The sequence below is a fragment of the Artibeus jamaicensis genome, unplaced genomic scaffold (genome assembly GCF_021234435.1).
Source record: "Artibeus jamaicensis isolate MK-2021 breed Jamaican fruit bat unplaced genomic scaffold, CSHL_Jam_final contig_471, whole genome shotgun sequence".
In the NCBI taxonomy this organism is placed as follows: Eukaryota; Metazoa; Chordata; class Mammalia; order Chiroptera; family Phyllostomidae; genus Artibeus; species Artibeus jamaicensis.
Window position 1 is genome coordinate 9,293,356 of NW_026521850.1, and position 14,414 is coordinate 9,307,769.

Genomic DNA, 14,414 nt, shown 5'->3' on the forward strand with positions numbered 1-14,414 from the left:
TGAAGCCATATAGAAAGCTCCAAGATAGAAGTGACCTTGTGCATCTTTAATTGAGGACAGAATTTGCTAAAAGAGCGTCCAAAAACCCACCAGTGGTTTACTTTACAATCTGTGTCCTGGCTAGACTGGCTGTTGGCTGTATAATTTGTCTAGTTTTGTCTGGAGTCTTAGACTATTCAGCTGCTTCAGGGCAAAATCTTTTGGGGTGTCATTAAATGGGATTGATAATTGGCTTCTGATGAATATTCATTGTGACTAATGACTTTGGGCAAATTTTACACATACTATCTTTCTATTCTCCCACTGAGTGAGATTTTGATAGGATCATGTTCCTCAACTTACACTTCAATTAAATATTCACAATGTCTTTTTGTTTACTACAACCCAAATGTATATTTTCATTACTTTTAAATTTTGTATCCTCTAAGAAATGAGCATAGGCCTTTAGGATCCGTATTTTTAAAAATAGGGCTGGTTTTAGATTTATTTTTTAAATAAGTAGCTAATGATAATTTACAGGACATAATATGGTATTCCTGATTAAGCATAGGGTATATCGTAAGACTTTTCTTGTGATCAAATTAGCCACTGTTCCTAAGTAACAATGCACATTGTTTGTGATATTTAGTATTTGGTAAAAAAGCCCAGCAATTCCCTTTTTGTTTGTTTATTTTCTTAATCAAGTGGGTAAAAGTATTTTACTCCAATTGCAGAGACTTGGCCCTTAGAAAATCCCCAATGAAAATGATTACCAAATACCTTAAACATTTATTTTTTATGAGCAATAAGAAATTTTAAAATCTTGGCATTCAGCTCTGTAGGGCTTTTTTTTTTTTTTTTTTAGGTTAAGGGGACAAGAGAAAGAAACTGAAGATAAGATCTGTGCCACTTTAACACTTGAAATAGGATTTAGACTCAAACCAGTTTAAGCTTAAAAGAGGCAAGTAATTAAGTTCTGTCTCAGCCAGGAACATACTATTGAATGACAAAGAGGATCACAGATGAATTCATGTGATGATACCTTACATTTGTATGGCACCTTATAAAGTGCTTTTATTTATTTGTTGTGTTGTAGAGTTCTAGAGTAGGCATATTATTGAATGGATGAATGAATGAATTCATTGACTTAGTTTTCCAAGAAGTGACATATCTTGTGTCTTAGCTTGCCGTTATTTTTTGGAATTTGAGTTAGATACCCCAGTCTGTGAGACTCATGAAAATAATTGGTCCAGTAATGTTCAAAGCCAAGCCAGTAGCTATTTTTATATTGTGAATATATTTTAAGTAGAATTATTTTTTATTTATTCAAGAAACATTACATTAGCATATACACACACACACCAAGAACGTGAAGAAGAAAAGAGAGACAGGTCTTCTTTCTGGACTTTACAAGGAGAGGACAAATATGCAGGCAGTTGTAGCCGCATTACTGATGGGGGGTATGCCGAGGTGAGCCATGGAAGGAAGTAGCACTTGCACAGAGACCTGAGGCAGGAGGAGTTCGCTATGTGCACAGATCTGGGCCAGTTCAGGGAACAGGTAGAAAGAGAGAAGGGGAGAGAGGAGTACATACCTTCTTCTAAGTCTGCAAGTGCTTTATCCTAAGAATACACTTGGAGAAGGCAGTAGAGACTGTGGCCGGAGATGCTCCTCTCCAGGTAGACTGGGAATTGGTGGAGACATGCCTATTCTAGATGTGCGCCAAAGACTTCCAAGTAGGATTTTCTATGACTGGACCTGCACTTCAGTAAGAGTACTTTGGCAGCTAAAGGATGGGCAGAAAGAGCTGGGGTCCAAGGCCAGTTTCATACTGCAGCCAGACTTCAGGGTGGAGTTGGTTCATTTTCCATTCATTCAACACCAGCAAACATTTCTCATCTCTTCTGTGCCTGAAGAAATTAGTCATGTGTAATATGACAGATAGCCTCCTTTATAAGGAAACATTTTAAAATGGGTTGAAAATAGTGGATTAAACCTACAAGCCTTGGTGGTGTTGCTGGGAACAGCTCTAGAGGGTTTGCTAGCTCAGCTCCTGTTCGTGACATGTACCTGATTTAAAGAACAGGGTCTGGAGGGAAAAGGGGTCGGGGGAGTAGTGGCCCTGGATTTAATACACAGCTCTCACAACTGTGATACATCAGCAGCATGTCCAATTTAAAGCTGTTCATGTTACACTAACCTCTGGGATTCTTTTAACTGGGCCTTGGCATGTCACTCTTTTGCCACGTAAATGTCCTTCTGTCAGCAAAGGCCAGTTAACAGCTTCCAAAAGAAGCAAAGTCCTCCTGGGAACAGGCTTCCCAGAAACCAAAGAAACAAGACAGAAAGAAACATGTGTTGTTGGCTTTTGTCACTTCATAGCCAATCTTCCAAGGTGTTGGTTTTTTTCTTTTTTCACTGTATTGAATTTCATAGCAATTTTATTCCATTTATCTTTGTTTCCCAAATTTTTAATTATATTAGATATTGATTGTATGATGTGTCTAGCTCTTAAGGGAAAAAGGAACATGAAATAGGGGCATGTCCAAAGAATAGGGAGAGGAAGTATTAGTCAGCTAAGAGTGCTGGGGCAATTGATTATCTATACGGAAAAAATAAATTCTCACCTCACTCCTTAAATGTAAATTCATTCCAGGTGGATTAAAGCAAAATGCTGGGGAAAGATTTGGGGGACTTTCTTAGTATAAAAGCAATGGACATTATCATGAAGGAAAATATTTGTCTATATAATTATTTAAACCTCTTCACTTCAAAAATTCAAAAAAAAATAAGGATAAAGTTTTGTTTTTAAACATTGCACAGGATTAGTGTCCTTTGCATATCTACTCTTTGCTTATAAATCAATTTTTAAAAATACTAACAGTCATTAGAAAAAGTGGCCTACGACTAGGAGCAGACCTAAGAAGACCTAAGAAGTATCGTCCAGAAACATATGACAAGATGTTCAGCCTCAGTCATGATAAGAGGAATTAAAAAAAAATCAAGATAGATACAGTTTTAAAGCTAGTAACTTGACTGCAGTTCTTAGTGCTGGCGAGGCACAAGGGGACATTGCATTACACAGCTGGGCTGGTGTAAAGGCCCTCTGTCCTTCCTCTGTTACTGTATGAATGCATTTATTATGTTTATATTACTATAGTTATTAAGTACCTTACATATTTATAACCTTTGTCTCTGAATTCTATATCTAGGAGCCAGCTATAAGAATTACTGACCTGATCTGATTACATAACTTAATGGTAGAAGAGTGGTTAAATATAATAGGGGAAATTTATGAGTGGCATTAAAAGATATGTTTCTTAAGAATATGTAAAGATGTGGGGAAATGCCAGCAAATAATGTTAACTTAAAGAAAAAGGAGCATGCTTACAAAAAAAGAGCAAATGAACACTGTGGTTATAATAATCCTGATTTTATTAGAAAAGGAAATACAAGTGCATATGTATGTAATACCCCAAAATATTAAATTATTTTCAGATGGTGAAGATTTTTGTTTTCTTTTATCCCTTTTTCCACTTTCTAAATTTTCTATTGTCACGTACATTAGCTTGATAATCAGGAAAAAATAGATTTTTTTTCTGAAAAGCAGCCTCTTACTAAATTTAAATTAGGATGATTGAGTTAACTTATTTGAAATACATTGAGAAATATGTATTTAATTTTATTGCTGAACTCTAGTAGTACAGTATCTCCTCATTTGACTCTTAGCTCTGACCTCTGCTTTGCTTCTCTGGCAGCTGACCGCCTGCATCCACGGGTCCGCCTCCATGCTCTACCCCATGTTCTGGCAGCACGTGTACATCCCCGTCCTGCCGCCACACCTGCTGGACTACTGCTGGTAAGGCCACTGCTTCCACCGTTCTCTGCTTTCCTTCTCTGAGAACTGGCAAGGAATATTAAGGCTATAGCTGGTAATGCAGTTGGTGACTCTGCATGAGAAATACTAACTTAAAAAATGACATGTATTTTAAACCACATGATGGACATGATGGATGTACATATATGTCATGGCATTCTTAAGAGTTAAAGTGCATAGATAACACTTTTCCAATTTCTCAGTTCAGGGAAACCAAAGCACCAAGTAGTTGTGTGATTTTTTTTTTCTAAGACAAATTGGAAACTGATGACAAGAACAGTTGAGACCCTCAAGATCTTCAAGTTTCAGCCATGTGCTGGCACGTTCTATAAGACTTGCTCTCAACTGTGGTTTGGGAGCTCAAGCCAGACTTCAGAACCCTCAAGTTTTTTTATGGGAATTTCAGTTCATTGAACTGTATTTTAGTGGAAGGAAGGCAAGCAAGCAGGCAGGCAGGCAGGTGTAAGAGTCAGCGGTACCACCTTGGACAAGTCACTTAGCTTAAGACCTTGCTTCCTCATCTGCAAAATGCAGTTGTCGTATACATAATTATATAAACATGAAATGGTGTAACAGATGAAAGGGCACCATGCAGAAAAGCAGACTCATGATAAGCGTTCAAGAGTATTTCTTTTTTTTCATATTTAATTTTTTAAATATATTTTACTAATTATGCCATTACAGTTGTTCTATTTCCCCCCTTCATTCCCCTCCACCCCTACCATTCCCCCCCTTTAGTTTATGACCATGTGTCTCAAGTTCTTTGGATTCTATATTTCCCATACTATTCTTGCCCTCCCCCCCATCTATTTTCTATCTACCGTCTATGCTACTTATTTTCTGTACCTTCTCCCCCCTTCTCCTCCTCCCACTCCCCTTTTGCTAACCCTCCATGTGATCTTCATTTCTATGGTTCTGCTCCTGATCTAGCTGTCCTCTTAGTTTGCTTTTGTTTTAGGTGTGGTTCTTAATAACTGTGAGTTTGCTGTCCTTTCACTGTTCATGTTTCTTTATCTTCTTTTTCTTAGGTAAGTCCCTTTAACATTTCATATAATAAGGGCTTGGTGGTGATGAACTTCTTGAATTTGATCTTACCTGAGAAGCACTTTATCTGCCCTTCCATTCTAAATGAAAGCTTTGCTGGATAGAGCAATCTTGGTTGTAGGTCTTTGGATTTCATGCCTTGGAATACTTCTTTCCAGCCCCTTCTTGCCTGGAAGGTCTCTTTTGAGAAATCAGCTGACAGTCTGATGGGAACTCCTTTGTAGGTGACTGTCCCCTTATGTCTTGCTGCTTCTAGGATTCTCTCCTTCATTTTAATCTTGGCTAATGTAATGATGATGTGCCTTGGTGTGTTCCTTCTTGGGTCCAACTTCCTTGGTACTCTCTGAGCTTCCTGGATTTCCTGGAAGTCTATTTCCTTTGCCAGATTGGGGAAGTTCTCCTTTATTATTCGTTCAAATAAGTTTTTCACTTGTGGCTCTTCCTCTTCCCCTTCTGGTATCCTTGTAATTCGGATATTGGAATGTTTGAAGGTGTCCTGGAAGTTCCTAAGCCTCTCCTCATTTTTTTGAATTCTTGTTTCTTCATCCTTTTTTGTTTGGTCATTTTTTTCCTCCTTCTGGTCCACTCCTTTGATTTGAGTCCCAGTTTCCTTTCCATTACTATTGGTTTCCTGTGCATTTCCCTTCATTTCAATTAGTTTAACCTTCATATGTTCCTCTAATTTGTGACTAAAGTCAACCAGTTCTGTGAGCATCCTGATCACCAGTGTTTTGAACTGTGCATCTGAAAGTTTGGATATGTCTTCATCCCTTAGATTTATTGGCTCTGTGGCTCTGAGTTGTTCTTGAGCCATGTTTTGCTCTGTTCTCACCTGTTATGTATAAGGAGCGGAGCCTTAGTTGTTCACCAGGGTGGGGCGACTCAGGTCACTGGTTTGTGACGATGTATGTGGGGGCGGGGTCAGAGAGGGACAGTGGTGGCTCCCTCTGCTGCTTCCTGCCACTGGGGCCTGCGAGGTCTGTGTCACTGCTAGCTCCTTCACTGGTTTATCTGCGCACGAATGTGTGACCTTGATCAGCCCTCAGTGGGTCCAACGCCTTGCACCCTTTGTGGGTCTGCCCATTTCTCCACACCTGGGATCCACACACGGCTGCTGGCACACCTGGGTCTCTTGCCCTGGTCGGTCCAGTGGATCTTTCCTGCCCGACCCCGCTCTGCTGCTGGCGCTGCCCCTCTTACCGGTTTGGCTGAAGGGTTCGTTGTTGTTGGACTTCTGTGTAGTTCAATTTTCTGTGGTTTGGCTGCGTTTTTGTTGCTAAAACTTTGTTGTTTTTAAACTTAGTTGTGGGAGAAGGCACAATGCTTCCACCTATGCCTCCATCTTGGTGGAAGTCCAAGAGTATTTCTGCAGAAGCACTGTCATCATCATGCTCTGTCTTCAGTAGATCACCAAAAAGACAGATTGGGATCCATTTTCCTTCTGAACAATTTCTTCCTTTAGTGTAATGTAGTTAAAGACGTTGTCTCCAGACAGCTCAGAACTATACATATATAAGAAAAGGCACTACCTGCCAGAAATTGACAGCTTCAGGAGAAAGAGACCCATTTGAGGGGCCGCTGTTCCATCACTTAAGAACAGATGATTCAGGACACTTAACAGTTGTTTTAGAGTAAGTGAGTTCAGAGTAAGTGAGTCATACTTTTTGCTGGGTTTTCCAGCCCCCTTTGCAAACCTGCCACTGAAAAGGTTCACCAAGGTAGGCAGGTTGACCTGGGAGCTTAAAGGTATTCCCCAGTAGCTCTAATTTGAATGTTGGGCTCACCCTCACCCCAGGAAGCCATGGGTACAACAAAGGTATAGCTAGCTCAAGGACGCCAAGTGAAAATCAGCGACCCTCTCAAGTTCTTAGCACCAAGTGAATCAGTTCATTTCTCTACTGCTTATCTTTCTTATCAAGGTGGCTCTTTTCTTAAAAAATATATTTTATTGATTATGCTATTACAACTGTCCCAGTTTTCCCCCTTCTCTGCTCCGTACTCCCATTCCCTCCAGCAATACCCCCCCCCCCTTAGTTTGTGTCCATGTGTGCATATAAGTTCTTCGGCCTCTCCATTTCCTATACTATTCTTAACATCCCCCTGTCTATTTTGTACCTACTTTTTATCCACACCTTTTTTTCACCTCTTATACGAGATTAAGGGGCTGTGCCTCTGCTCAGGCTTGCTGCTCCTGTTGAGCATTCACACCAGCTATCAGTTACTTCCCCTGTCATGTATCTCAAAGGAAAGGCCCATCTTTGCTCTCCAGTAGTGTTGTTGTTGCTGTTTGAATGCAAGATTGATGGGCTGGACATAGACAGGCACAGACGAGGGAGGAGGCCAGGACAGTGAGGGGGTGAAGAAAGAACAAAATACAAACCTAGGGAAGGTGGAGGAGAGAGAATGAGAAAAATAGAAAAGATAAAATGGGGGTATATGTTTCCCAAGACATACTCACACAGTGGCAGCACCTAGTCCTCTTGCCACCCCCCCAACATATAGCACCCTCACAGGCACATACACAGACATAGGTCCCTTGGCCACCACACCCGTCTGAGGGGCCTCACACAGAAGGATACTCATGACTCCCTACACACTTGGTGCAGACATGTGCTCTAAGGGAAACCTTAGGGTTCTCGCTGGGAGTGACTTGCCTGTGTGTCTTGATGTGTAGGTAGGAACGCCCAGGGGTTCCTGTGTGCAGGGATTGGTAATAGTACAACTTTAGCTTTCTGTTACTTGGAAAGTTTTGGTTGCTAAATTGTCATCTAGGTTAAAACCAGCAACTTACATTCCCAGAACAGTGGAGAGGAAAATGCTTTGTCAGCACCATCAGCGATCACAGCAGCTGCCAGTGGTGAAGGTCCCCTACGCCCCAGTTACTGGGCCATCTCCTTCGCATCTGTGATCAGAAACCCTGTAAGGCAGGTATCATTGACTCCATTTCACAGACTGGTAAACCAAGGCTCAAGAGGTTTTAGTAACTTGTCCATAAGATTTATGTACTGTATAATTCCACTTTTGTAAAAATAAACCAAAAGTATGTATATATATAACATAAAAATTAAATGTGTTTACACACTCATCTGCAGAAATCTAGGAAGAAATGCACCAAAATGTTACAGTGATCTGTGATGGGGAGGGGGGAGAGGAATTCTGTATGATTTTTATTTTATTTTCAATCCTTTCTGTTATTTCAATGAGGACAGTGCGGTTATTATAATTGAAAAGTTTTACTTTAAAAAAAGGTCATTGTTTTTTCCAGCTGCTATCTCAGGTCCCAGTCTTCCTTTCTTGTTTGCTTAGAGAATTTATCAACTGTTTTTACTCTTGCCTGTGGCAGCTGATCTGAGATTCTCATTTCAGTTCCCTCTCTAACTCTAGCACTGTCCAGAACTTTGTCACCAACCTGGCCAAGAGCAGTGATCCTGGCGAGTCTGACTTAGAAGGGAAGACTTGCCAAGGAAGCTGCTAAGCCCTTGTCACCCCAAACTTCCACTCCAGAAAATCAGAGTTAAGGCTTGTATTTTTCTCAGCCTGAGTGAGTTTTGTGATTATCTTCCATCTTGGAAGTTTCTTTTCATGTGATAGCGTTTCTCTCCTGGTCTCTTGTTTCCATGAAAGAACTTTTTGACATTTGACCAAAGGATGATTACAGACCAGTGGGGATTGGTACCTGTTTATTAACTGCAAGATGTAAGAATGATGAAATAAAAAACTCCAAGAGAAAAAAACATTCTCCATTAAGACTTGATTTGATCACCTTCAGCCTGCTACCACTGCTTTGGTCAGAAACTACAAATGTCATGAAATTTGAGTCAATGCTAATAACTTGATTCTATTGTGCTCAGTGACTTTCACCACATTGAATCTAATCCTTGGTGGTAAGAGCCAGCAGGGATAACTAGCATTTTAAGTAAAGTGCTAGGAGCCTGAAACATGTAAATTTGAAGGAGGTTTGTGCCTCTGCAGATGATTTAAATGTTAAGTACATCACCATGCAGGGGATACACGAAATGGAATCTGAAAACTATTATCTCCTGTAGAAATGAACTCTCAATTTACTCACTGCACAGGAAGGGCAGATTCTAGTCATTTTCACTGCCAGCAGGTGCCCTTTCTATGCATAATAGACTTCACAAGTGTAATTAACACATGAGGACCACTGCTGCCAGTTTTTCTTCAGGTACATGCTGCTAGGAGTTTTCAGGACAACAGTAAAGAGTAGGCTGTAAGAGCTTTTTACATTGCACTTGAAGATGAGGTGTTCATTGACTTCAGGACAAAGACGTGTTAAATGAGGCTGAGCTCAGACCCTGGTATCATAGGTCATGGTCCTTGAGCTCAGAGACCCTAAGAGCTGTAATGCAGCCTTTGGTAGAACAGAGGCCAGAAGAGCAAAGCTCCGAGATGCAGCGAATAAATGGAAACTGTGATGCTGAAAACCCCACAATTATGTGGAAGACTCTAATTGCACCTTCACGAATACAACAACCAATTATCTGAGTTAACTTTAATTAGAGCTATAATCACAAATTTTAATTATCTGAATAAATCAGTTTAGCTTAAATGGTCTGCCCTAAATATTTCCCAACTTAATTTTTTCAAGCTCCTTTCCATTTTTGAAGAGGATAGTAGAGAAAGTGCCTGGGCTTTGGGTTCAGACAGACCTGTGTTCACATCTCTGTTTCATCTGTCATTAGCTTTGTCACCATTAAAAATTTATTTTACCCCTCTGATCTGCCCTTCCTTTTCCTGTAAAATGGGTTTAATTTACCTACTTTGAAAGGCGACTTTAGGAATTAGATATTGTTATCAAGTGACAGTAAGTGGCAGTTACTCTTATCACGGTTATTATAAACATCGGACATGGGTTTTGGTTTCCAGAGGGTTTAACTCACATCAAACATTCTTGCTTCTGTAGTCTGTGAGCTCAGGGAAAAAACTTTATAATTCCTCTTCTCTTTTTACTCCTCAGATTGTTTTTATTTTGATTTTTTTTATTTAACTTGAGTTATTGTATGGTTGTTTTCATTTGCAGCTGTGGCATAAGAATGAAAAGAAAAGAAACAAAAGCAGATGGCAGAGAAAACGAAAGGAGTAAGACATTTCCAGCCCTTATGAATATTTAAAAACATGTGCTGCTGGTTCCTTTCTACTTTAGATCTGTGCTTTTCTCTTAACTTTGAAAGTGAAAATGAGAATGTTGCCTACCTTGGCTGATGGCAATCCTGACCTTGGCCAGTGTTGGCAGAGCCTTCCCATCTCTGGGACAGAAGGACTGACTTGCTGATGAGAATCAACATTTCCTCTCATTATACTGACCGCCATCTATTGAGTCCACTGTGAGTCGAGTTCTTTATAAACATTATTGCAAATCTTCAAAATCACACTACAAGGCAAATTTATTAGCTCCATTGTGTAGATTAGGGTATTGATGCTCAGAGAGGTTAGTGACTTACCCACCATCACACAGCTAAGAAGTGGTAGAGCCTGCTCTTGCAATCCAGTGCCGTCGGATATTAAAGCTTTTCTTAGTAACACTGCAAAGCATGAGCAAAGAAGCTATACCCATCACCAAGATTTTATGGAAAAATTCTGCTTCTAGGCTTCTTGATGACTTGCTAATTGTAAACTTATGTTATCATTGATTAATTATTCATTCAGCAGATATTTATAGAGCACTTACTATGTACAAGGCACTGTGCTAATTAAATGTTGCTAATAAAAGGTCCCAGTAGAAGCCATATGGTATTTCCCATGTAAATTCCTTTTTCTTACTTATTCAGAAGCCATCCTAAATAAGGACCACAGGTTAGTTCCCAAATTGAATTGCATATTTGGGTTATTTTGGACACTTGTTAACAAACCTTTGAGATAAAGTATTTCCATATCAGATCAAGACAAGTAAGTTCCTGTGTGCTCCCAAAGAATAGCCAGGTAAAGAGCCAAGTTAACAGCTAACTCCTGATGCTCGCTGAGAGCACAGTTGAGTGAAAAAGTTAAATCAGAGGTGCACAATTAAGGTTTGGGTTTTGCACTGCTTTCCTGATATTTATTTCTGAGTGACTCTGGAAGCCATTCTTTCACTCAAAATGGGCATACTTTGATTCTCTGTGAGAGATACTTTTTATAGGTTCTTTATCTGTAGTGCTTGTGGATTTCTGAGCCAATCACTCCATGCTGCATCATGTATTCCATCTGGGGTTTTTAGCAAACATTCTGAAATGTGCCTGATCTCAGGGTGCACAGTCCACGTGGGTGATAGGGCATCACTAGACACAGCTGTGAAGTGACATCTGGATGATCAGAGCTGCCTCCATTCTAATCTTTATCTTCACTGATGCCATGAAATTTTGCAAAGGGAATAAATTGATGCTAAAATAAGTGGTAATGTTAATATTCTTGGTGGCAAAAATAGAAGTCAACAAAATGTGGTAGAAACCAGAAAACCTGGCTTTGGTTCTGGCTTCTCCATATACCAGCTTTGAGGTCACTGAACGTAATTTCTCTTTTGTCAAATTTGAATAGTAATTACTACTGACACAAAACAGGTTCTCCATAAATAGTAGGCACTATTTTTGTTATTAATGACTATATATGACTCCCAAAATCCTATTGAAATTCACAACACCAAGGCAAGGGAGTTTGGGTGGAAGTAGATGAGGTAGACAGGTGTGGTAGACAGGTAGACATTCCTGCATTTGTATGAGAGTCTTGTAAGCTGCTGGTAGCTGACAACCTGAGACTTCCCCTTTGCAGCTGGCTCTAGCTCTTATGGTTCTTATTGAACTCTGTGGGGCCATCAGAGCCCCGTCTCCTGACCTTTGCTCTGTGATTAACTTATTCTGCTGCAGTGGTCTTAGCGACTGAGCCCTTCCTGATGTTTTCCAAGCCCGTTACCTAACTCTGAGCTATGTAAGTTTTGTTAAATACTGAATTCCAACAAGTAAGCAAAAAACTGTATATCATTTCCACTTTGCAGCAAATATTTATGAGTGCCTACTAAGTCCCTGGCATTGGGCATAGGAAGGTCAGAGCTTATAGTGGTTCTGGATTTGAGAAAACATTATTTCACAAAAGAACACAAGTGTCCAGGCAAGAATCGGAGAACAGAAATTTTTTTTTTAAGCTAAGAAGGAGCAAGGGATCAAGACAGGCCCACTGCTCAGGATGGAACCTTGGCAACAAGGACCTTGTGCGAGAGGCAGGAGAGGGAGAGGACCTGGGTTTCTGCTTCAGGCAGAAGAAGGAAAATGGGATGTGGTGGGCCTGATGCTTAGGAAGTGCACAAACATTATGTGTTTGTTGGACAGAAGGAAACTAAAGATTTCTATGTGAATTCCTAAGTAAGATTTGGCTGAATTTGACCCTGAGGTTGGAACAGAAAGGCTAAGTAGTAGAAAAGAGTTCTAGGTCCAAATGCCAGCTCTCGTCCTACTGAATGTCTTTGGGTGAGTGACATAATCTCTCTGAGTCTCAGTTTCCTCACCCACAAGAATACAGCTAACAGCACGGTTCTCCATAAGAGTCTGGTATCAAATAGGCAGCTAAAAAGAAGTTGTTTGATGACAGTCACCGAGCCCTACATCGAGATGCACGTTTATTTCCTTCAGCAGAGCCTGGAGCCTTTGCAGGAAGCTTTGGACAGTTTCTGAGTAAACTATCTTCCTGGTGGGAAAATGGGCCCAGAAAAGAGTCTGGGCCCCTTGCATTTTCTGTACTGTAGATTCTACAGGAATCTGTATCTAGCTATATTATATGTTCTGTAGGAAAACTGTCTTTCCAAGTTCTCTATTTGATTCTTTAGTTGGAAATATAATTCATGTATCATAAAATACAGCATTTTAAAAGTGTACAATGCAGTAGTTTTTAGTACACAAAGTTGTACAACCATCCAGTTCCAGATGCATTACATTTTTAGTGTATTCTTTAATTATTGTTAGTAGGGTAATTCATCCTTGTTATTTAAAAAAAGCACATTTTTTAACCTTCCAAAAGTATATAAAGCAAAATTGACTGTTTTATAAAAATGAGAAGTCTGTGTAGATGGTTGGCATCAGACCCCTTCGCCTGGTCCCTCCGAGGTGCACCTGACTTAGCAGATGCTAGCTAGTATAGCAGACAGCTCTCCTCCAGCCTCTGCAGCAATATTCCCACAGTGATGCTGAGACCTGCAGGGTGTCTTTTTACCACAGGAATGACCCATCCCTGGTTGGGGAAAGTGGTTGTTGCTTGTCCAACCTGACTGCAGCCTACCCACCCCACCCAGTGGCTCTCCATCTCCTCAATAGTTACATTTGTGTGCCTGGACCTGCCCACCAATCCCACCTCCCAGGCCCCATCCTGCTGCCTGATGTGGTGCAGGGCAACAGCCTGCCTCTCTGGCCCAGTTTCTAACTAGCCTCCATGGGACAGAGCTGGCTCTGATATCTACTTATATGACCAAGCCTGGTTTTCCTTCTCTTGGGACACATTCCTTACTTCTCCCTGACCCGGAGCCTCTCTTAAATCTAATGCTTAGGAAACTGAAGCTTTTAAGGCACAGTGTGGTAGTCTCTGCAACAGACATTCTAGGTATGGCCCCGGTCACCAGAAGAGCAAGACCCACAGGCTATGTAATGCCATCATCACAGAAGCTGCAGCTGTGGAGGAGGACACCTTGTGTGAGGGCTTTCGTGACCTGTCCTTGCCTCTCTGAGTTGGGGACCAAGGGAGAATATATGAAGCATGAGCACAGTGTTGGGCTCAGCATCATTTCTCAACTGTGGGTTTGTCTTCCCCTTAAACATTGGAAAGACTTTTAGGCTAGACTAAGAAGGAAATTGGGTACTTTGCATCTTGGCGTGTGACATATCTTAGTCCTGGAACACAAAAAAGATAAAATCTTTTTCTCTTATTACCAGTTGCATTTTCACCTTCTACATTTTTTTGTTTATTTTGTTACTTTCTCTTGATTGTTATTCCACAGAGCTCTTTTCTCTCCTCATTTCTTTTGTACCTCATTCATTCCTGCATTTGTACGAGTCTTGTAAGCTGCTGGTAGCTGACAACCTGAGACTTCCCCTTTGCAGCTGGCTCTAGCTCTTATGGTTCTCATTGAACTCTCTGGGGCCATCAGAGCCCCGTCTCCTGACCTTTGCTCTGTGATTAACTTATTCTGCTGCAGTGGTCTTAGCGACTGAGCCCTTCCTGATGTTTTCCAAGCCTGACTCCTTCCGGTAAATACAGGAGGCACAGAAGTGCGGACTGCTCCAGGCTTTGATGTTGACCTTACAAGTTTTCTTCCAGGCATTATTTTTGTAACTCAAGTGTTCATTCAGTTGAGTTTAGTGCCTTGTAGCTCTAGAAGGCATCTCTCTCAACCCCCAGAGTTACTACTCCCCACAAAGCCACAGGGCCACACTCAAAGGGCATTGTCCTCCCTCTTCCCCTTCACCCAGTAGCTCCAGTGGTATACACCTGTCTCAAATTAGCAAATCATCTCCACTGCCCAGCTCCACACACACTGAGC

The 14,414-nt window shown here is 40.9% G+C and overlaps 1 protein-coding gene across 12 annotated transcripts in view; it reads left to right on the forward strand.

The window, feature by feature from the left end:
• The window catches only part of DENND1A (DENN domain containing 1A), a 497,055-nt gene that overhangs the window by 266,678 nt on the left and 215,963 nt on the right, over positions 1 to 14,414 (forward strand). For all 12 annotated transcript variants that reach the window (XM_037164241.2, XM_037164477.2, XM_037164323.2 and 9 more), the window contains one exon: positions 3,738 to 3,838. In XM_037164241.2, coding sequence (XP_037020136.2) covers positions 3,738 to 3,838 — 101 coding nt within the window. The remainder of the gene's footprint in view (positions 1 to 3,737; positions 3,839 to 14,414) is intronic.